At 41.6% G+C, this 22,683-nt stretch overlaps 1 protein-coding gene across 3 annotated transcripts in view; it reads left to right on the top strand.

Annotated features, from left to right (window-relative positions):
- The window catches only part of ANKH (ANKH inorganic pyrophosphate transport regulator), a 146,767-nt gene that overhangs the window by 78,792 nt on the left and 45,292 nt on the right, over positions 1-22,683 (top strand). For all 3 annotated transcript variants that reach the window (XM_034761562.1, XM_034761563.1, XM_034761564.1), the window contains 3 exons: positions 12,081-12,297; positions 20,396-20,514; positions 21,199-21,282. In XM_034761562.1, coding sequence (XP_034617453.1) covers positions 12,081-12,297; positions 20,396-20,514; positions 21,199-21,282 — 420 coding nt within the window. The remainder of the gene's footprint in view (positions 1-12,080; positions 12,298-20,395; positions 20,515-21,198; positions 21,283-22,683) is intronic.

The raw sequence follows: 22,683 nt of genomic DNA, 5'->3' as shown, positions 1-22,683 counted from the left end.
TATGTGGGCAATCAGGAGGTTTGTTCCTGGTCTCTAAAATGGCAGATCAGTTCTTAACCCAGGGTTCCCAAGAGTGGTACATGAGCTCAATGTTCCATCCATTCACTTCACCGCAAATGTTTAAGAAGAGGAAGGGTTCTTCCTGGCTGAGGAAGGGAGTTTGGACAGTGGTCAGACACCACAGATGTAGCACATTCCTACACGGACTTTCAGAATATAAGTGGTTAAGTCCCAATGGTTTCTACACTTCATTGGTTCATGTACCATCTTCTTAAACATTTGCGGTGAAGTGAATGGATGGAACATTGAGCTCATGTACCACTCTTGGGAACTCTGGGTTAAGAACTGATCTGCCATTTTAGAGACCTGAAGCCAGATTCTAGACCCCCAGTGCAGCTCCAGCACAAAAGTGAGTGGGAGCGCCACCATTCCAAAGATACCTCCTAAGGGCTCCTCTCACTACACAGCCTTATCCTTATTTCCATGTTAATGGGTGTGCGACAGCTCTGTCATCTTGCGAATCATGACATGCACAACTTCAGAGTGGGAAAGGAACTGTCGTCTGGTTCACCATCCTGCCACCATACTGTTGTCCCCTACAGTAAATATTCTAACACTTCTTCCAATCTAGCCTTACATACTTCATTTGAAGTATGTAAGGCTAGATTGGAAGAAGTAAGGTTTGACCTTAGTGGGTCTATACCCTGATTTCTTTCAATCCCCCAGGATGCATGCTGCTGATTGCTTTGGGAGCCAGATTCCCAACTCAGTTGTACAGCTCTACATCTCTCCCTATCTTGAAATGTTTTCTCCTGAGCAGGAATGCAGATGTAAGTTTGATTGAGGCATGCTGAATATCTGAGGTTAGAATGTGACGGCCTCTCTCGACTCATCAGTACAGCTGCCTCCTCTTCATTCTTTGTTGCAGTGGCAAGGATTCTCCATCTTCATTAAACTCCATGCAGCACTACTGGCCTAATTATCCATAAGCTTCTTGGCTGCTACTGTCATCAGGATCAGCACATTTGCTTTTGAAGACAGTTTTTGTGCAATTCTGCCAGGGTCTGGTGGGAGCTGTAAGCTCTTTGGAATCATCTGCTATGTTGGATTTAGCCTCTTTCTTTAAACCTCCTACGGCACAAAACTGTCATAATATTTGAAGGGTGGAAATGAAGGGACTACACTGACAGCTAAAGAGAGGCCCTGCTCCTGGTCACAGACTAGCAGGCATTCCAAGTAAGGAGATGAGAGGATCATGCAAGAGGGCTCATTCTTGCTTTTTATTTGCACTAGTTATGGTGAAGAGGAGAAATTTATAAATTATTGATTGTATTCTATTCTTTTGGGCACTTACGCTGTAGCAGTCCCACTGGGCATACTAACCTTTTCCTCCCAGTCATATTTTGTTTATAGAATCATAGCATCGTAGGGCTGGAAGGGACTTCAAGAGGTCATCTAGTCAATCCCCTCCCCCGTGCTAAAGCAAGATCAAGTATAGTAGACTGTCCCTGACAGGTATTTGTCTAACCTGTTTTTAACAACCTCCAACAACTGGAATTCCACAACATCCTTAGGTAAACTTTATGTAAGCAGCCTGTATAGACTGGTCAGATAAGTTAGCATACCCACGTTTTTACTAATGGCTTCACAAAACCTGACCTGGGGCTCAAATTTTTGTGCTAGAAGGAAGCAAGAGGAAGAAGTGCTTCAGCTGTCACTTCAGAGATAAAAGTAACTCTTCTTTCTGTCAGCCTATGATAGTCTGAAGGGTACATGATTTCCACTATATTTCTATTCATCTCTCTTTAGTGCTGAAGTTTGTGGAGAAAAATAACATTTTATATAAAAATGCAGGTCTCCAAATTACACTCTTTGGCACTGCTTGATATTTTCATATAGTTCATAACAGTGGTGGGAAACCTGTGGCCCGTGGGCTGCACGCAGCCTGTCAGGGAAATCCACTGGCGGGCCCCCAGACAGTTTGTTTACATTTGCATGGCCGTCTGCAGTTCCCAGTATCTGCGGTTCATCGTTCCTGGCCAATGGAAGCTGCGGAGAGCGGCATGGGTCACAGGGATGTGCTGACCGCCACTTCCCGCAGCTCCCAATGGCCGGGATTGGCGAACCGCGGACACTGGGAGCTGCGGGCAGCTGTGCAAATATAAACAAACTGTCTGGTGGCCAGCCAGCGGATTACCCCGATGGGCCGCAGGTTGCCCACCACTGGTTTATAACCTATATTCTTGTCTGTAAGACTAAGTACTTATATATATAAGTACTACCTCCACTACTTCAGTTGTGAGGGTAGAGCAGTACATTTGTCTGCCACCTGGTTTGTTTCAGCTCTTCTAGATCATGTTCCTAACTGCTATTTAAAAAAGTGTCCTTTTCATTCACGCCTGGCTCAATAGTGACCAAGAGCTGTTGCCTTCTGATGGCTATTACTTGGTCTTAGTAGTTCACAAGGGACCCAACCACAGTTAGAAAGGCAGAGAATTAAATAGCCTCTCTCCCTAAAGGAAGCCACACTTGGCCCAGGTTTAGGCAACAAGAGGAAGCTTGTGCTGTTCTTGCTCATGTTGAGCCTGGTTCTACTCCTGCTGAAGTCAAAGGGAAGGTTTCTTTTGACTTGGACAGCCTTGGACTGAAGTCCAACACTTGTACACAAAGGACCTGATCCAAATTCTGTTCATTTGGTACGGATCATTAGCAACTCACTGACTCCAAGAAAAAATATATATAACGTAATGCCACAAGAAGAAGCACATGACTGAAACATTGTCAAAATGTAGACCGTTGTGTTTGTGTAATCAAAGTGAGTGTTACTGCTTTTTAAATCAATCTCCTGTGCTTTTTGTGTTTTATGGCTGTATACAGTTTATATATCGCTGAGAATAAAGGGTATGTTCTGTAGTCTTCTATAAGAAATCCTCAGGCCAATATTTAATTCAGTGTCTTTTTCAAAGATCTGATCTTTGGGGCAGAGATTGTCATGTGTGTTCTATTGCACCTGGCACAATGAACCATGATCCTGATGGGGGTCTGACTGCTACTATAATATAATATAAATATAACTAACAATTCATGTTTCATTATGGTCCTTATTAGTTAACAATCAGGCTATTTAAGGAAACAACCCCTGGAAATTCCCACTGGTACATAACACAAACATCCCCTGTGGTTAACATATTTTACTAGCTGCTGCAGAGTTGGTTTTAAATTAAGACTAGTGTTCTTGTTGCAAACAAATGCTTTTGAAATGCAAGTAATTTCCAGTACCTTTCCCAGCAACAGAACAGGTGATGACATAACAGGAGGGATTCCTACTTTGCTGAGCTAATGATCTCTCTTCTTACCATATGATCTAGTTATATAGGTATTTATCCAACATGTTCATGGTTAGGATACCATACTGGTGGAGATGTAGTTGTACTACTATGCGAGATTAAGAGTAAAGTAGATCAGTGATATGGCAGTAAATCTGGTCTTCTTTTAATAAAAATCAGAGGACCAGATTTCCTGATAAACTACCTGCTGTGTGTTGTTCTGGCAATGTAGAGTATGTCATGGCAGCAGCACAAAGCAAAGCAACTAGAGTGTACTAGTGAATCCGGTACAGAATGTACATGGTGACAAGACTTAGAGTGAAAACTTAGAACAGTTATTGCAGAGAGAGAAGGGACTGGAGGGTAGGGAGAGACTGTCCACTCTTTCTTTCCCCAGTTCAACAAAGACTTCTGCCTCCCTCTCATGATTGAGGGTGGAGGTGGGGGTGAGGGAAGGCTATTGTTCTTGAGACATACACATGCTTAGCCAACCCATTGTCAGTTTCAGACTTAGCTTTTGAGGTTTCAGTCAGGTGGCTAAACTGGCAAGATGGATCCAAAAAAAAAAAACCCAGGCACAATCCCAGTTTTCAAAGACTAGAGTAAACCTATCAAATATAAGACATCAACAAATTCCAATCTTCTCTATATCCTATTCTGCCCTCCAGGATGAAGATCAGGGAGTTATAAGAACAGCGACGACAATTACCAAATACTGGATTTTATTTACTTTTGTTTAACAGCCATAGATTCAACCCTGAGACAATCATGAGTATTTGAGGTTAACCACACAGTAAATACATCTGTAGGAATACACTTAAGTTGGATCCAAGTTATTGAAATGTTATGGTTTAATGCTCAGGTGTTTGGCAATTTTTCTAAATATCCTTAAAACTGAGTGCAGAACATGTACATCTTGATCATATGATTGTAGGTGGACTCCCATATAAGATATATGGCCTAGTTCCCACTAAAGTTAGTGAAAGTAGAGGAACTCCCAGAACCTGGCCTAAGAGAGAGACTGAATCTCAGAAGACAGCTCACCAGAGTTATGTCTTTAGGCTGGAAGCATGCATTTCTGCCTACATTACTGAATAATGCTGACAGCATATTTAAAGTAGGAAAAACAATGCCCGAGAGACTTCTTCCCAAAGCTCCCTATTGGTTTCTAGGGCACTGTCTTTTCGCATGAAAGACTCCTGTGTTAATACATTTTGCTGCAGGTGACACTACCCATGCATTGGAGATTTGATGAAGGTTACACCCAAGTTTCTTGTCAAGCTGAGGAAACCAGTTAAAATGGCCAGGGTTTTGGTTGGTTTGTTTGTTTGTAAGGACACTGAGCTCTACTAGTTGCTCTTCAGCACTGGAGACTTCTGAATGACACTATAAAAACCAAGACCCTGCTGGTTCTGTGTGTAAATTAAAGACAGCCTGACACTTTTCATAAGAGAAGATGGGGGAGGGGTTGTTTGCATGTCCTTGGCCAAAGTTTCACCTCCCCAGCTAATGTCATACTGTGCTGTGGCTTGCTGATTCCCTTCACAATGGAAGTAACAGTATTTCAGTCATGCTCTGGATGAAAGATGCTATGTGTGTGTAAATTAGGGTTAATATAGACCCAAAACAAAATTTCTCTCTCACACACTCACACACAGGTTGGACTACAGCCTTGCACTGTAGCTGTGACATGATATTTTGTATAAAGAGCATAGTGTGAAGAGGAGGGTCAGTGAGGAGGGGATTCTTACTACTCATAATAAAAATGTTTAAGAAAACAAACCAACTGGAAACAAAAAGCGTGTGTTATTACTTGTGGAGAAGGAGAGTGACTGACTATCATTAGTTACCTCCCAATTGCTAATAATGAAGTGGCATAGGAGGAGCAGTTATAACTTGCATGCCTGGCTTTTAAAACACTTGCCAAAAGAGGATCGATCACTTATTTCAACCAAATATATCTTATACCTGCACAGTGTGCATTGTCTGGAAAGTAATATTCTCTAGATTGTAAGAACCAGACCCTTGGCTGGTTCAAGGCAGTATAGCACCACTGCTGTCAAAGGACCAACACTGATTTGTGCCAGCTGAGGGTCTGGCCCTAATTAGCCATTTGTAAAAGAAAACAAAATGCTCATGTCACCCACACTGCACATCTAATCTTTTAGAAAGGTGATAAAATATTGGGACAGTATTCCTCCATGTGGTCCTCTGTCTGCACAACATGAAATCCAGGCAGTGCACTGTGAGTGATATGCAAGTCCAAGGAGAAGCAGAAGGGAGAGGGGAAAATGCAGCTTTAGTAAGCAAACTGTGAACACAGAACGACACTAATAGTTGCTTACATGTTTTTTCTACACTTATGTTATCAGGTGTCCTAGTAGGAACCAAAAAAATAGAGGAAGTTTTCCTTATAATTTTGCCCTTCATGTTTCTATAACTAAACCACTATCGTGATTTAATGTTTAACATATCTGGCTGACAAAAATGAATGAATGGTTTTAAATCAATTTCTTAGTTCTCCTTCACACCAGTATCTGTCCCATGTAATTTCACTGATTTTCACATATATTTTTTACATAACACGCATTTTTAAGGCTGGATCAGTGTTGGACATGAATTGGTTGATAGCCTTAATCTCAACCATGTCAACAAAACTCAAGATTGCACATACAGACCAACATCCATAAATGCTGCCTGGGATTTAACTTCTGTTAAGGTAGTAAACTTTGGGGCCAAACTTAGTTCACTCTGTTTATAATGAGATTTATGCAAAGTTTCAGTTGCATCAATATAAGCAACTGTTCTGCAAGCAAGGAGTAAAGTGAGTGATCAACCATGCTATGGACTAGTTCCAGAGTGCTCAGTGTGCAATATATTTTAAAGGCCTGAGAATTACATTTATTTATAAGTAGAAATTTAATACACAACCCATCCAACAAGAGTTGACTGTTCCCTGCAGACTGTTTACTGATGCATTCAGTTCATCAGCAGTTGGTATGATTAGGCTATTGTATAACAAAAATCATGTAAATATGAAAAATATAATAGGCCAAGGTCTTAGCTGGAATAACTCATTTAAATGAGTGTTACAAAAGGGTTAATTCTGCCCCTTCTGTCTATTGCACACCTGAGGGATATGGTACTGTAATTTTTGCACTTAATAGACATTTGACAAAGATGTGACAGACAGATAATTATTGTGAAATTGTCATTCTTCTGCTATTGTATGCTATGTGCCATGTATCGGGTACAGATTCATTTTTGGTAAGAGTTATAATAAATAAATAATGGTGTGCCTTTCTATAGCTCCTTCCCTCTGAGCAACTGAAAGTGCTTGACAAATGTTAAGTATGTAAGCTTCAGAATATCCCTGTGAGATACAATAATCTCTTCACCCAACAAAAATACAGCAGCTATCTGAACAGTGCCAACTAACACTAGGCACCCTTTTAGGAAGAACATATCCAATTGACGCTGCAGGAAAAAAATTTAGGTGTAGAGTTTAATTATTCAAGGTGAAGTTTAGCCTCTACCTCAGGGTCAACACCTCTGCAGCTAAAAGGAGTGCCATGGGATTTCAAATTATAAAAGTGTGAGGAACTTGGTTTTATCATTCTGCCAGAAGACAGCAACCCCAACATCACAGTAGCTCCCAATACTATACTGGGGCAAAGGTTCAGTAATGATGCAGGAGAGAAGAACGTCATCTACTAAATTACCAGCACCGCTCCCTGAAGCATCTCTGTTTTCCTTGGTGGTGTTCCATCCAAATCTGGCATGAAGAGATTTAAAAAATAAACTAATTGACCAGTCATAAGCTAATGGAACAGTCACTGAATGATGCATGATCTGTCAACCTTACAGAAAGGGCCTTCGGCACAGATTTTAGAAGTATTTAGGCATTGCTCCATTCAGGGTGTAACTCCTAACTGACTTAGGAGCCAAATTCTCATTTTTAAAAATGAGAAGTGCCTAAGTCAGTTTTGAAAATTAGATGCAGGCTCCCAAGTCAGATAAGCATTACAATGCTGAGCAGAGCAAAGCCTAAATACCTTTTGAAAAACTTATGATTCATCTGACAAGTCATGCTGATCTTTTTGGATACAGATTGTAACTTGTTTGGAACAAATATGGAACACAGATGCTGTTTATTCAGTTTTGTCAATGATTTTATGCACTCAAAGCATGTACACAAACTGTAGTCAGTGATACAACAAGAAGTGGAAAGTGTTCCTTGGTTTATGACTTTTAAAAAAGAGATGGAATTGCAGCTGTAACAGGAAATTAAATTGGAAGATTACCAAGTGCTGCCAGTGTTTGTCATGTCATGGAACCCAGCAAACATTTTTATCTTTCATATGATGCACAGAATAAGCTCTCCAAGTTTCTGGGTTTTCTCATTGATTTAAGGGTATCAAATATGATGAGATCAACAGGTTTTGAAAGCTGTGATTGAATAGTTTGTCCATTCATCTCTTTAAAGTGAAAATGGAAAAATAAATTGGTGAGGCACATCAATCAAAATTAGTGGTTTTTCTGGAGGAAGTTATTGAAACTAAGCAGCTAGTAGACAGTTACATTTACTGTAAGTTTTCTAAAGTGGTCTTCCACAGGAAATACTTTTTCCAGTGGCTCATTTATTGACATTACTATTTCATGTCTGACCTTAGAGGGATTTCTTCATGTCTGCAAGCTGTTCCTCAGTAGGACAACTTAATGGCAACATTCCTCTAACAAAGTAGGGCTCCTTTACGTTACCTGGTGCACAGTGTGGGAATTGGGGGGAATCCCATGGCAATTCAGGTGTGTTTACTTTGTTGTAGTTTGTTTACACAGAAAATGTCTGAGCTCACTCTTAAATGATGGGGGAGCAGAGTCCCACCCTAGAATCACTCACTCTTGTCCATTCCTAGTTATGTGGTAAATGGACACAGAGCGATTATGGTCTAAATTCAGTTGACTTCAGAGCTTCATCTAGGGTGAATTTTTTCTCCTATGTGTAATGAGGATTTTTCTGGGTCTGTTAGTTTCTTAGGCCATAGCTTTCTCAGAGATCATATTCTCACTGGCATTTTATGGACCCATTTAGCTCAGATTGGAGGGCTCTTTCCGTCTGGGTAACCACTGACAGGCATGGGTCTCAACTGAATGCATAGACTGTCAGATAAACTGCCATCCTGTCGGTGATAGATTCATTACTCTTCTGCATAGGCCTTGACAACGAGTAGTAGTCCTAACAAGGATGGAAGTGCCTGATATGGTGAATTATACCTAAAAATATATGCGGCTTTGTTTTCAAGTGACAGGATTAATTTAGGTTGCAGAGTGCCCTGAACGCTTTAGCTATTACTCTGAAAATTAGAACCACCAGAAATAGTTTACTGCAAGCAAAAGACAATGGGAAGGAAGGGAGGAATAAAAGTCAAATAATGCCCTTCAAAGAATGCAGTAGGCACCCTCTATTTTTTTTCCATCTAAAAGATGGAAATTTCCCCTGTTCCTAGCAGTGCTGGCAGAGGCGTGGAAAGATCTGATTCCTGTTGAAGTGAAAGAAATTACTATCTTGATAACCAGTACAATGTACTTCACAAACATCATTTGAGCCTGCCACCAGCTGTGAAAGAGTATGTGGAAGAAAAGTGTACTCACCACAGCTGTGCCTTCTTGTGGTGAGCATGGCATGGTGGCCTCTTCTCCTGCTGACAGCCACTCCAGTTTCCAGTGTAAACCAAGTCCAGCACCAGTAGTTTGGCAGCATCATTCTGGAGTCTTGGCTCTAGGGTCTTCATGCCTCTGCCCTAGGTGAATTAGAAGGGGAACCCAGGTCCACCCTCTACTCTGGATACCAGTCCAGGGACCTTGAATGAAGCAGACAAGGTCTGTTTGTTTAAACTCTGCTGTATCCCTGGGCTGCTTCCTCCCATGGCCCCCAAGTAGGCCTCTCACAGCCTTTTGCTGGACTGACTCGTCTGCTGGTCCCCAAAAAAGGGGAATCAAACAAGTTATGGAGAACAAAAGAAACAGGAAGTGCCACACCAGCCCTCCTGCCCCAAGGAAGCTCTGACACTTAAGAATCTCTAGTTAGACTCTGGCCCCAGATGGCCCTTCCTTCACAGGGCTAGCTGAAGCGGTCCACTACCTCTCCAGTCAGTCATTATTGAATTGGCCTTTTCCTCTTTTGATTCCTCCCTCCAGGCTTGACACCTTGCACAGGTGAAGCAGGATGGGTCTGATTGGGTGCACAGGCTCACATTAAACCCTTCTTGGTCCGTATGGGTTCTGTATACCCAATCACAGGTAGGTAAGTATGAGAGCACCCATTTCACAGGGTGTAAACCAAGGTGTAGTGAGACTGAGTACTTCAGAGTCACACAAGAGTCAGAGGAAAGGATTTCATAAGTGAAAGCTTCAAATTCTGCAGAAGTTATTTACTCTCCATGGTCACCAGGGAAGGCTTGTCCCTAGCAGGTGGGATTATTTCAGGTCATGCCCCAAATTGGACAGATTGCACTATATGTGTGTTGTCAGTAGGCTATCCATATGACCAATAAGTCCTGAAGTGCGTTAATCACATCCCATAGGCATCCTCAGTCCATTAAGGAGCCCCTACCAGCACCGATGTCTGCTGTTGCCCTGGTGGAGTTCAGTGATTAAGGTGTTTGCAAGAGATCTGCTTCATTCTGAGACTGGTTCCAACTGCACAGCACCATGCCCAGAATCTATATCTGGGAAGCTCAGCTCTTAAAGGCATAGCCCCTAATACCACTGTCCCATGTATAAGTGGCCAAGGTACAAGCTTAAAGCTCTGAAACAGTTTTAACATCCTTGCTTTTTTATGCAGCTATTATAGGGAATCATACAGGCTAAGGGCTTGATCCTTGTCATGGTGGATGGCTACCACCAGTTTTTTCTACAGCATTCTTAAGGAGTAAGCAAACTGTGTGCACAGGATGCCATCTTTTTTGGGTATGATTTACTCTGCAAGATTAGATACAACTTGCACCCTTGCCAAATGCAGCACATGCATTATGTAGGCCCCAGAAGCAGCTGTGTGTAACAGTAGGAGGGAAGATCTTATGCGTCTTACACGTGATGGGGTAAGGTCATTGTCTGGGAGAAGAAGGACAAAATAGAGCAAAAAGGCTGAAAAATATGGAACTTCATTTATTATGTTTAGTGCATAGTGTAGTGCAAGAGACCATTTTGATGGGCATCAGGTATGGAGAACTTGTTGCAATTTTATGTCATGCTGGAGACATCGATTTAGTTTTAACATCAGCAAATGGCAGTGAAGCATCTTACAGGGAGATTGAAAAGGAAAAAAAATATTAGAGGCTAAATGCTGCCCTCCAACATACGAAAACAACTTCTGTTGAAGCCAATAGGAGTTGCCTGCTTGTATGTGCTTCACATAGAACAGTGATGTTGAAATGCTAAGACTTGAATCTAGTTATCCTATGATAGTCAAATGTAGCTATTTTACCTTCAAACAAAGCTCAGTGCCAGGGGTGGTACGTAAGTGGAAGACACTGCAGTTTTGGAGTCAGGGGAGAGGTAAAAGATGTTCCTGATTGGTCAGTTCTTTGTGGACCTGTCACTGTCTCTCATCTGTGACCCATAAGAACTAAATTCTTATGAAATCAAGTTGTCATTCCATCCTTTGTGCTTTTTGAGTCTAATCCTGTTTTAACCATTTACTGAATACCTTAAGTGATTGATGCTATGGCAGTGAAGACAAAAACTCTGTCATATTTAGTCAACACATTTGAAATGTGCTCGGTGTAATCTTTTCCTGAGTTCTGAGGAAAATGTTTGGCATTTTTCTCTTGGTTCAATTTAGATATGAAGATAATCTGTTAAATTATTGGAGATTTGGGCAGGAGGGACACTTTTTTTTCCTCCGTATCTGCAAGGTATTTGCTAAACTATTCAAAATAAGAACAACTTGAAATACAGATATTTTGTTTCATTATTTTTAATAAGTTGAGAATTTTGCTTAATAAAGGGGTGCAGCGTCTCAATCTTATTTTGAAACATGAAATTATATGGGAGGAAGAACACCATGGGTGTAGAATCAGGTACCCACTCATGGTCAACATGAATATAGCGCAACTCCTTTTACAGTGAAATGGACTTTAAGCCCCAAGTAATTTCAATGCATTGTAATGGACCAGCTGCAGTTCCAGTTTTGTATCTTTGCATATGGGTAAAATTTCATTCTCCTTTGCAAGAGGCTAACCTGGACTATATATTACTAAAGTCACACCTAAGTCCTCACATGGGACTTTTTGGCCTTCTGCCCAGTGATCCATTTCACATAGTAAAGTTGTTCAAGTACTGCACTTCAGTATAAGGGGGTTCCATTTGATAACTTTAAAAACAAATTACTAATGTTTTATTTCATGAAACACTTTGTGTTTAAATCCTCTGTAGTTTCTTACTGACCACTGTAAATTGGAACACTTGGTATCTGTCTCACCGTGCAGCTATACAATAGAGCTGTGCAGCACAGTAAATTGAAACTGTACAGTGTGTGAAAAGTTTTCGTATGCACTTTGCCAGTATGTATTTTGATGTTTCAGAGTCACTTTATATCTGTGCATGCAGGAAGAATGTCAAGTCAATACAGATCAAAAGTGGTTATGACTTAACTTTTGGTAAACTGTTTCTATGGAAACAGCCTGCATCATATTTTTTTTCCAGACGCTGTCTACATTTTGAAGTATTCTTTGTTTTTCTGTATTTCAACAGGCCTTGAACAGGGGTATCGCAGCTGTTAAGGAAGATGCTGTGGAAATGCTGGCCAGCTATGGGCTGGCCTATTCCCTTATGAAGTTCTTCACAGGTCCAATGAGTGACTTCAAGAATGTGGGTTTGGTGTTTGTGAACAGCAAACGAGACAGGACCAAAGCCGTTTTGTGCATGGTTGTGGCTGGTGCGGTGGCTGCTGTATTTCATACCTTGATAGGTAAGCCTTTCTCACTGTTTACTTAAGGTACTGGATGACTGGTTGACTTTGCTTTCCCATCCCATCCCCCAGAGCTGCTTAACCTGTAGCTCTCCTCCCGCTTAGAAATGAAAACTTAGGAGGAACTATGAGATTGTCTTGTGGCTGGAGTTCTGTCTAGACTACAAAATGTCACTGTTTTAGAATGGTAAATTCCATCTGTAGTTCTTGCTCATGCGCAAATATACACCATTCCTACCAGTGTGTGGTTGCTCAACTTACCGCTGGCCTGTTTCATCCGTGTTTGGCAGTAGCACAGTTGTCAGGCTGGAACCCGGTCATAGCACTGTCATACTGCTGTGCAGATGAGATTCGTCTGTGTAAATGGGTTTCCCAGTTCTTTTCTGTAGGAGGCCATCCCAATGTGTTATAAGAAGTGCTTTTTTCCTTCAATCAGGACTTCCTAGCACCTTTAGTAGATACTTACATTGCCACCCACATCACAGTAGGAGCACCTTAGTATCTGTTCCCCCATGTCAGCCATTTCATAATGATAAACTGTGTAGTAAAGAGGATCAGACAGGCTGCTTTAAAAATAACCAGTATTACCTTCTGTTAGCCGTAGTCAAAGCTTCATTGTCCATTTCTGGTGGATAGCTAAACTCTTGCACCAGCTGCTACAGACATCACATCTTGCAAAACCCAAGAGCCACTGGCAAGCGAGACCAGGACCCTGACTGGAGCAGGGAGAATATACAAATAGACCTGGAGTTGGCTAGGAAGAAGTTAACAATATTTGCAGATTTCTGCAAGACTCACCAAATGTGATATTGAACTGAGTATCAGCCAGTATGATGGAATATTCAAGGCCATGAAGGTTTAGTTTCTGAGAACATTAGACCACAACCAAGAGCCTAGCAGAAATTGGACCTCCTGCATCTTTAAGAGCTATCCGCTCTGGTGCCCCAAACAACCTCCAACCCACCTCACAGAATGGAGACTGATGTAGCCCTTGCAACAAGGAAAATGATGAAGAGGAGACTGAGCAGGAGAAAGAAAGTGAAGTCCCTGTAACAGGTATAGTGTTTGGTATTCTTTGTGTCTATGTGCTGTCGGAGGGGAAGGAATGCATGGAATGTGAATGGACTTGGGCAGCCATCTGGGGGCCTGCTGTTTTCTGGGAATTAGGCAGGTGTTTGATGGCAATATCTATCGCTGTACGTGGAGCTACAGCAGGTGGCCTGCACATGGACCCATTGTTCATTGTCAGGCTGTCAGTATCTCAACCACCACACGCCCTGCAAGTCATCACGCAGGCCCTGCCCTTGTACTTTCTGTACTTGCATAAGAGCATTATGGAAGAACAGATGTCCACTGATGTTATCTCCTGGCTTGGTGCCACCTTTTAATCATGCTTAGCAGCCCTATGACCCTTTAAACACTCAGAAACAGGCACCCAATGTTAAGACATCTCGTGTTAAGACCATGGCCCCACATGCTAATTAAAAGGCTAATTTTACCCTTTGTTGTTTTTATGACCGTATGTAGGCAATGTGCTTATTGGCTGCAATAGCCCTTTGCCAAGGTCAACCTGTCACTAATTTAATAAGTTAAAAAACCATCAGTGAAATTAATTCATTGATCTCCCTGACATCCACAGGCCACCTCAATGTATGAGGGTGGCTCAGGATTTTGTGCTGAAGATTATAAGCAGTCAGTGTTGTAAACCCGTATTCATTTGCAAGATCTGCCATAAGATTTCTTGGCTTGGATCTTTCACCCAGCCTTGAGATGGTCTTTCAGTTGTCCACCTTGTCCAGTTTGTGTACCAGGTTGAACAGAGGGCAGTTTTACCATCTGGGAAGAGTTCATTTTTCTGATCCATCTCATTTTGGTTTTAAGCCATGTGGGTTCCTGCTGACTCACAATAAATCAGCCAGATTTCCAAGCTGAAGGCTATAGATTGACTGCTTCTTAGGTACTTGGGGCTTTTGGTTAAAGATGGCTGTGAGTAGTCATTTCTAAACACGCTGGTTGAGTTACCCGAGGTTTGCTGAAGTACAGAGCATTGCAATATTTTAACATGTATATGCCTGAAAATATATGAAGACCACCTCTGAGAGTGGAGGAGGACCCAAGACAATGGCATTAGTCAGATTCCCAGCACTAAATCATTGTGATGCTGCTAAGTTATATCTCAAGTTCCCTTTGAACATGTTTTAAAACCTGCTTGTTCCTTTCTGACCCACAGATGTACAACCTCCAGAGTGGGGGGGAAGAAGAGAAGGAGGAACCAAGTGACAGTCTGGCAGCTGGTCTTCAGCAGCTGTGAGATTGTCACAAACCTCTGCCAGGAAGCAAAAGGCCCAGGGTATCGATGCTCAACAAATGAAAAAAAATATCTCCAGACTGCAGTGAGATTCTCTGATGTAGTCTGTAGGTGAAGAACAAGGGAGGATGACATGTCTGTCCTTCATGGAGTGTGAGACTCAACGATGGAAGAACAAAAAACCCTAGGGAACAAGAGAAGAGTCTTGTTCTTAGCTAAGAAGAGTCAGAGGGAAGAAGACAACAAGTGGCAGTGGAGAAGGAAATGCTCATTTGCAGCTATGATTGAGTCTATCAGCAGCACTCAGACAGAACTGACGAAGAGCAGCCCCCACTCCTTTACAATGCCAAAATAGACCGCTTCAACCCTGTAACTCACTTACTTCCTTCTCCACCAGGATCTCCTTTCTAGCCCTTCACATGAGCCACAGGAATCCTCTATGTGGGTGTCCAACTGAGCCAAACAACCCAGACTCCCATCTGCAAGCTGTGTGTATCTTGTACTTACACCTTCTGCGCCACTCCCCACCCCCCAAATCACCATAGTATGAGAGCCTCACCAACAATTTTCACAACACACCCTGGGCAAGTAATATGAGGAATTGAGAAAGTCAGTGACTTGGCCAGGATCACCCAGGAAAATGATGTCAGAGGTGGGAATTGAAACCACATTTCCTTCCCACTTACAGTCCCAGTCTAATGCCTTAGCCACAAAACCATCCTTCCACTGGCCATTTCAGTTTAGAGCTAGACATTAAAATGTGTGCTCTATTCCTTATCCTGTGATGTTTTGGGGTCAGCTGCCGCCACCAGTTAATTAAAGCATAACTTTGTGGGAAGTCTGTTACATCTTAGGGTATAAACAAGCTGTGACTTACTTCTGAGTATTTTGTAGGAATAGCATCTGGGAAGGAACCGTGTGCTGTGAGAGAAGGAATATGATACAACAGAGGTCTCATTTATTGCATGCATACAAAAATTTGCTACATCTTACCAATATTAAACTTGTAAGAGAAGGGGATTCATTTATATTACAATTCTCCATTTTATCAGCTACTTGGCAGCTGTTCTGTACTAACTGGGACCTGTTTAATACTAGCTCCATGATAGGTCATTCTGCATCTTCCCCTTTGCTGTAGACACAATAGCACAATTCATCTCTTATCAGTAGAGCTCTGCAAATCTGCAGATATCCGCTTTATATCTGCGGATATCCATGGACCATGTTTGCGGATCAGATACCGATATAAATTTTGTATCCATGCAGGGCTCTGCTTGTCAGATTTCCTGTTTTGGCACTTGTTGCCATTTAATGCACCCTTTCTCAGCAGGAGTTTCAAGATGCTGGGATAACACTCTGGCCATTTCTTTTCAATTGAACATATGTTACATTCGCCATTGCTGAAGTTCTAGGAATGACAGAAACTAGCAGTAGCTTTGGAGATGCAGCTAAAGTCATAGTCCCTGTGACTAAGTAGACACCTCTACATCCCCTTCCTCTTGCAAATGCACACTGCCACCATTTTGCTCCTGGTGAGGCAGTAGATGAAGTGTCACTTGTCAGCTTCAGCACAAAGCAGAACTTCAGCAGCCAGGCTAACTGATGGCAGGCTGAATCCCCTAGAAGCTCGTAGCAATGCCATTCATTTTCCATTGTGGTTGCAGACACAGGCCCCTATCCTGCAGCACCTGCACAAGAGAGTGGCTTTACAGTTGTTAATAATCCCCCTGGACTCCATGGGACTAATCACATGCATAGCGACTGGTGTATAAAGGATCAAGGGCCTGGTTTCCAGCTAACACGGTCAATAGTTGTTAGTGCCAAAATATAGTGTGTGTGAATGAAGGTTAACTGCACCATTTTTGTGGTCAGTCAAGTTCTAAACATGCTACCTGACTAGCTGATACCAAGTGTTCTGCCACCTGTAGCATAGACTGGAACACTGACCTGACCGTGAGTCAGATTATCCAGGTTATTCTAATCTTAGTTTTCATAGACTTCTGGTGGGATTCTTGTTCTAATCACCTAGCCTATCATTAAAGTAATCATCATCCATGCCTACTTTGCAGGGGGTGATAAGACAGAACTCATTAAAAAGGATATAATGCATTGACATCCTGAGATGATGTTGCTGTAGCAGTAGCTAAAATTAACAATTTACATTTCTGCTAATTAACTTAGTCATTTTCTCCTCAACAACATAGTCACAGAGCAGAGAAGGAATGGAGTGAGCCCAGACTCAAATTTGGTGTATTTTTTGGCCAGTTAAAATGAATCTTACTTTAAAATTGGAACAGCTATATCTAGAGTGTTATGAGGCATTAAGCTGTCTGAGAAATCCTCAGGCATTTCCAGATTTTGAAGAGCTCAAAGAATACAGTATTCCAACTTTGTGGCACATCTACCTGATGACAAGAAGTTTTTCATTTCACAAGTCTACAAGAACAGTTTATTTTTAAAATTGGCATCAAAGTAGGAAGATGGACTATATCCAGAGAATTCATCAATTAATCCAAAGCCACCTGTGATATTTTCCCAGTAGAGCTAATATTTATGTGTGGCTTTATGTCTGAACATTAACGATAGCACCTCCTGGGAGGGTTCTTTTTGTTTCCTTTGTGACACAAGAAAAACGTGCAGGATAGTGGATGACCCCAGAACGACTTAACAGTGGTGCCATTTATTTAAGACTCTGCTGTCATTAATACAGTTTATGCATGGGTCAGCCAAGCTCCAGGAGCATATTCAGTTGTGCATTTGTTTCAGGGATGTCGACTGTGTGGGGGCTATTGGTTGGTGTTTTATAGAAGCAGCCATAGGGAAGATGTTCGATTTATATGCACGATATTCCACTAGTCAGATAAATCCAATAGCGAAAATGCCTGTCCTTATGACTCTGAACAGACTCGTATAACAAAGAGCCAAGCTAGAGTTTTTACTTAAATGCAAGCAGCAAGACTTGTAGACATATGAAAGTGAATCTGTAGAAATTGTATGAGTTATCACGGGAGAACAAAACAGGCTGCTGTATTATTAATTTTATATTGTGCTTCATAATAAGTTCAGCTGGCTTGTCAAGGTTACATTCTAATTAATCAGAGAGTTCTTTATTCACATTTGAGAGACACATGCCTGAATATTTATCAGTAAATCTTAGCCAAGAGCAGCCTGCTGATATCCTCTAAGGATGAAAACAGCTTTTTAGTAACATCACCAAAAGTGTTTGTCACCTTTCACTTACATGTGGAAATTAGGTTAACTGTTTTAAAGCTAACATTAAGCTCAGCTGTTATGACTTCAACAACAATGTCAAAAATTCAGTAGGTTTTTGTCTAACATTAAGGGATTTCAGTGCTTGTAAAACATGCCAGATTGAAAGCCCTAGAGAGTGAAGTGCTCTGTCTAGGGAATAGGTCCTTTTTGGGCAGAAGCTGTACAAGCCTCTCCATAATGCCCTGCCAACGTGCTCCAACCCTGTGTTGGAGCACACATGTCCAGGAGTAAGGCTGGTTCCGACTCCATGCTCATCCAGTCCTTGGGCACTAATCGAGGTTTTTGTGACCATGCACTTCTTTTTTTAATCTCTATATCTTCCAGAGCCAAGAGGGTTGCCCTACTGCTTGCTTTTATGGAAGTAGAGAGGAGGGAGAAAAAAGAGAGGGCTGAGAAAGCGGAGAGCCTCTTTGCCTCTCCATCCTCAGTTGCTCATGGAAGCCCCTCTGCAAGAAGTGGGTCCACAGGACACAAAGGGTGCAAAGGGCAGGAAGGGACAGGGTCAAGAGGATATTTGTCCCTGTAAGGAACTTAACAATCTGTAGCTCCTGCAAGAGTTTTAGCTGTCTCACCACATGGTTTTAGTCTATAGGTGTGAATGGAACCTAACACAGACCTCACAGAATCTCAGTGTAATGAAATATGTTCTTCACGTCTCTTCCAAAGTTGCACAAGCTCATTCAAAAAGCAACAGAGGGTCCTGTGGCACCTTTGAGACTAACAGAAAGTTAGTCTCAAAGGTGCCACAGGACACTCTGTTGCTTTTTACAGATTCAGACTAACACGGCTACCCCTCTGATACTTAAGCTCATTCAAGTCAGTTTTTATTTTAGGGAGCAGACATGAGGTGCTGCTCTGCAATGAAAGCAACAGCATTCAAAGGAATTGTAAAAATCTGTAGGTAGCACACACTGTTTACAAAGTATTGAGTGAAAAGTTAAGTGGACACATAGATATTTGTTTTTAAAAAATAGCCACAGCTGGTATCAGTTGATATGCGAAAATGATCACAAAATGAATATTTTAAGACAAAAGAACAGAGGCGACCTGCCAGGACTCAGGAAGTGAGGTTAGAGTTCTATTTTACAGAATGGTTCCCTGGTACTATTCAAAAGGCAATTAGGCTGATTGTTTGGGAGTGACTCTAAGTGCAGCTTGGCGATTACTAGGGTGACCTGACAGACTGCAAGCCTGGCCATAATAATATAGAGAGCAGAAATTTCATAAGGACTAGAAAACAAAGTATAAAATGGAGGTTTTATTTGTTTATCTTGCTTTGTGTTTTCCTAGCCTTCTGGTGGAAATATGTTGCCCCTATTCCTGTTTCTATCATTAGATCTAGTTGTCATTACTTGCCCATCATTTTAGAAGAGTGTTATAATGAGAGATAAACCTCTCTTTGAATCCCCTAACCTTGTGACTGTGTTATCACTCAGTAATTGCAAAACAATGCTAGGCTCAGTTCCTCTGACTGTCCTCAAACGTTGTTCTATATTCAACAAAACTGAGATTTTGTGGCTGTGTAAGCAAATTTCCTTCCTTCTTGAGTAACCTGCCAGTTCCACTAGGATAGCTGGTTTTAGGCTAAAACAAAGCTGGATTAGACCACCGTTATTAACACACATGAATTGGATAATATAAGCAAATGTATAAATGATGTGACATGCTGTTAAGTATCTATGTATATCTTTTGTAATATAGTGAAAGGTATGCAAAAAAAATTGCAATAATAGCATGACTTGTCAACCTTAATGCTCTTTTAACAGTTTTTTTTTAAATGTAAGGTTATACATCTGTATAGTAGTTTTTAATAATTATTGGGATTTATTTTTCTTTCCCCACCTGTAATGTTAGGATCTAGTATTGAGAGTCCAGCTATATTGGCCTTAAATGAAAAGGAAGTTGTGTCACATTTAGAAACCTCTAAAATTGTGATGTTCAAAGCCACTTTAACAAACATCTTAAAAATAGCTCTTACCTAAGGATGAACCAGGACTAGAAACAGGTGCATTGCCCACTGAAAAGTTGGAATTGTGCAGTTTCCATTAGCACAGATAATCCATTTCTAGCCTTGTGATATATTAGCCCTTAAACCATGGAAGGAAAGTGACAGTCACCTGAGGCTGCCCCAGAGGTTTTGCAATGTTGGAACACGTGTCAGTAGAAACAATTAGCGGACAAGGTGAAGGGGGGGTTTGTTGCATGCCTTTATAATTCATCATGTGATTTCACTGTTTTGTACACGTTTGACAGGTAATATTATCAGTGTTATATGGTGCTATGTGTTTTATAAACTTTTAAGAATACTTATAAGCTTATTCTCTAATATGTACCTGCAAAATACATTGAAAGGCTGTATTCGTAAGACACTACAAAAAACCCTGATTAGGAAGAGAAGGTGGGATTTTCAGAAGTGCCTAGAGGTTAGATGCCTAATTCACACATGCTTTTGAACATCCCAGCCAGAATCTGTCAGTTTAACCAAATTATTTTTTTGCCATTCTTTTATTTCTGCAGCGTATAGCGATTTGGGGTATTACATTATTAACAAGCTGCACCATGTGGATGAATCGGTGGGAAGTAAAACTAGACGGGCCTTCCTTTATCTTGCTGCCTTCCCTTTTATGGATGCCATGGTGAGTGTCTGGCTCAGAACTGAATTTTAGTTGTCACTTCTCTCTGGGATGTTCCCAGCTTATAGAACCCAACTATTTGACAGGTATTTGGAGAGGCATTGAAGGAGAGCTTGCCCATGCAAGTAATTCCTCTGCTCTGTTAAAGATTTTACAGACTGTGCTACTGATGTATACCTACACCCCAGTCACTTTCGCCAAATAACTAAGTATGAAAAGAAGTGGCATCAGTGAGTTACTTTTTAAAGGCAGGATTTTGTAGCAATATTCAATATACCCATTAGCCAGTGAGATCAGAGCTACATTTTATACACCATGAAAGCTGGTGAATAAAAAGAAAACCTATTACTTGGATTTGTTAGAACTCTAATAACACCCTCCCCTGCCCCCACCAGGAATAAAGGCTGCTTCTCATTACTATATTCCCTTCTCAGCAGCTACTGTACAGTCATTTAAACCGAGCCTCTCTCCCAGCCCTGGCAAAGAGTTAAAAGCTGCAGTGTCGTCTCTGTATTATTGGCCTAGATTTGTTCAGATTCACATGAGAGGCTGACTCAGATGCAGGCAAGAGCTTCATAAATGGTTTGTGTAAAGTTTAGCAGTAAGAAAGTAGTCAGGGCTCGGAACCTGAACCTAATAGATGTATCCAGGTTGGTCACTTTCTAAACAAAATTCTGTCCTTTACAGGCTTGGACCCATGCTGGCATTCTGTTGAAACACAAGCACAGTTTCCTTGTGGGATGTGCCTCCATCTCAGATGTCATAGCTCAGGTAATGACTCATCTCAGCAAAAGTTGTACCTGCTGCACTATAGGCCGGATCCTGGCCCACGCTCTGGAGCCCTGTAGCTACTCTAAACAAGCATTTGAGGTTTCCTCCAGCTTGTCAAAACTCCTCCCCGGCTTACAACCTGCTTTACGCCTTCCTCCCAGCATGCTGGCAGCAGCGGGGTTGTACCTGGAGTGTGCTGTACTTCAGCAGTCCACACTGCATAGAGGCCCCTCGGTGGCAGTTGTAGCTGAGGCTGCTCTCACTTCCTCACAAGTCAGATAACTCCAGGAATGGGGAGCCAGGATGGCTTGGTTTAATGCAATGTCTCACTGCAGCTATGCCCTTCCTGAAAGGACAGGAGTTCAGTGAAACACAATGGCTGACATGTGTTCTAGGACATGGTACCTTTCTACGAATGTTACTAAAAATTTTAAGCTCTCTTGGGGGAGGGACTGTCTTTTACCATATTTTGTACAGCTCCTAGCATAATAGGGCTGAAATCCTGAGTGGGGCCTTAGACTGTACGGCAATAAAATATATATTTGATTCCTCAGTTTTCCCTTCATCCCTCAATGATGCACTTGTTGATTAACTTGGTGAAATTCCAGCCATACTGCAATAACATATGCTGTCTCCCGAGTGTGAGGATAGCTCAGCAAGCAATATTCTTGTTACAGGCCCTGAATGTTTCATGTTCAAAACTGCAGTCAGAACTTAGCTTAAACACGTTGGTGCTGCAGTGCATTATTAGGAAGGGTCCTGCATTGTTTCAACTTCCATTACCTGAGTGATGTGTTAAACGTATGTCCCCTTCATTCTGCACTTTACTAGACATCCATTGTGGAAAGTCATTTAAATTCATGTTTGATATTGAGTACCGATATTGCAGTTCTCATTTTTAAAGCGCTTAAACTTTTACACAAATTTAGCTTCACAGCACCTGGTACGTAGGCCAGTGTTGTCATTCTCATTTAGTGGTGGGGGAAGTGAAGGCAGAGACGGAGCATGTGACTCGTGCAAGGTCAGAGGGAATCTGAACTCAAGAGCTCTGGGCTCTAAATCCTTCATTCAGTTCTATAGATCACCTTCCCTCTATTAAGTAAAAACAATCATATACTGAAGGGTTAAACCTTTTGGTCTGTTACCCTATGTTAGATACTCATTTTTGCACTGGATACCATGTAGAGTGAAATCTCTGCAATTAATATAAGTTAGAGGTAATTATAACAAGCTAACTTAATAACAAAGAAATCCACTTAATGGGTCTGACTCCCATCTCATTCTAGAGTGACCTTGGAAGTCAGTGGTATAAGACTAGTATGAAAACAGAATGTAGCCAGCTAGGCCTCATTCTCCATGTTTTTGCATCTTGTCTAGTCATTCAGACCTGAGCAAAGAGAT

This window comes from Trachemys scripta, chromosome 2 (assembly GCF_013100865.1).
Source record: "Trachemys scripta elegans isolate TJP31775 chromosome 2, CAS_Tse_1.0, whole genome shotgun sequence".
Taxonomy (NCBI): domain Eukaryota; kingdom Metazoa; phylum Chordata; order Testudines; family Emydidae; genus Trachemys; species Trachemys scripta.
Note: the sequence above shows the minus strand (reverse complement) of the source record. Positions and strands in the feature narration are given on the sequence as shown.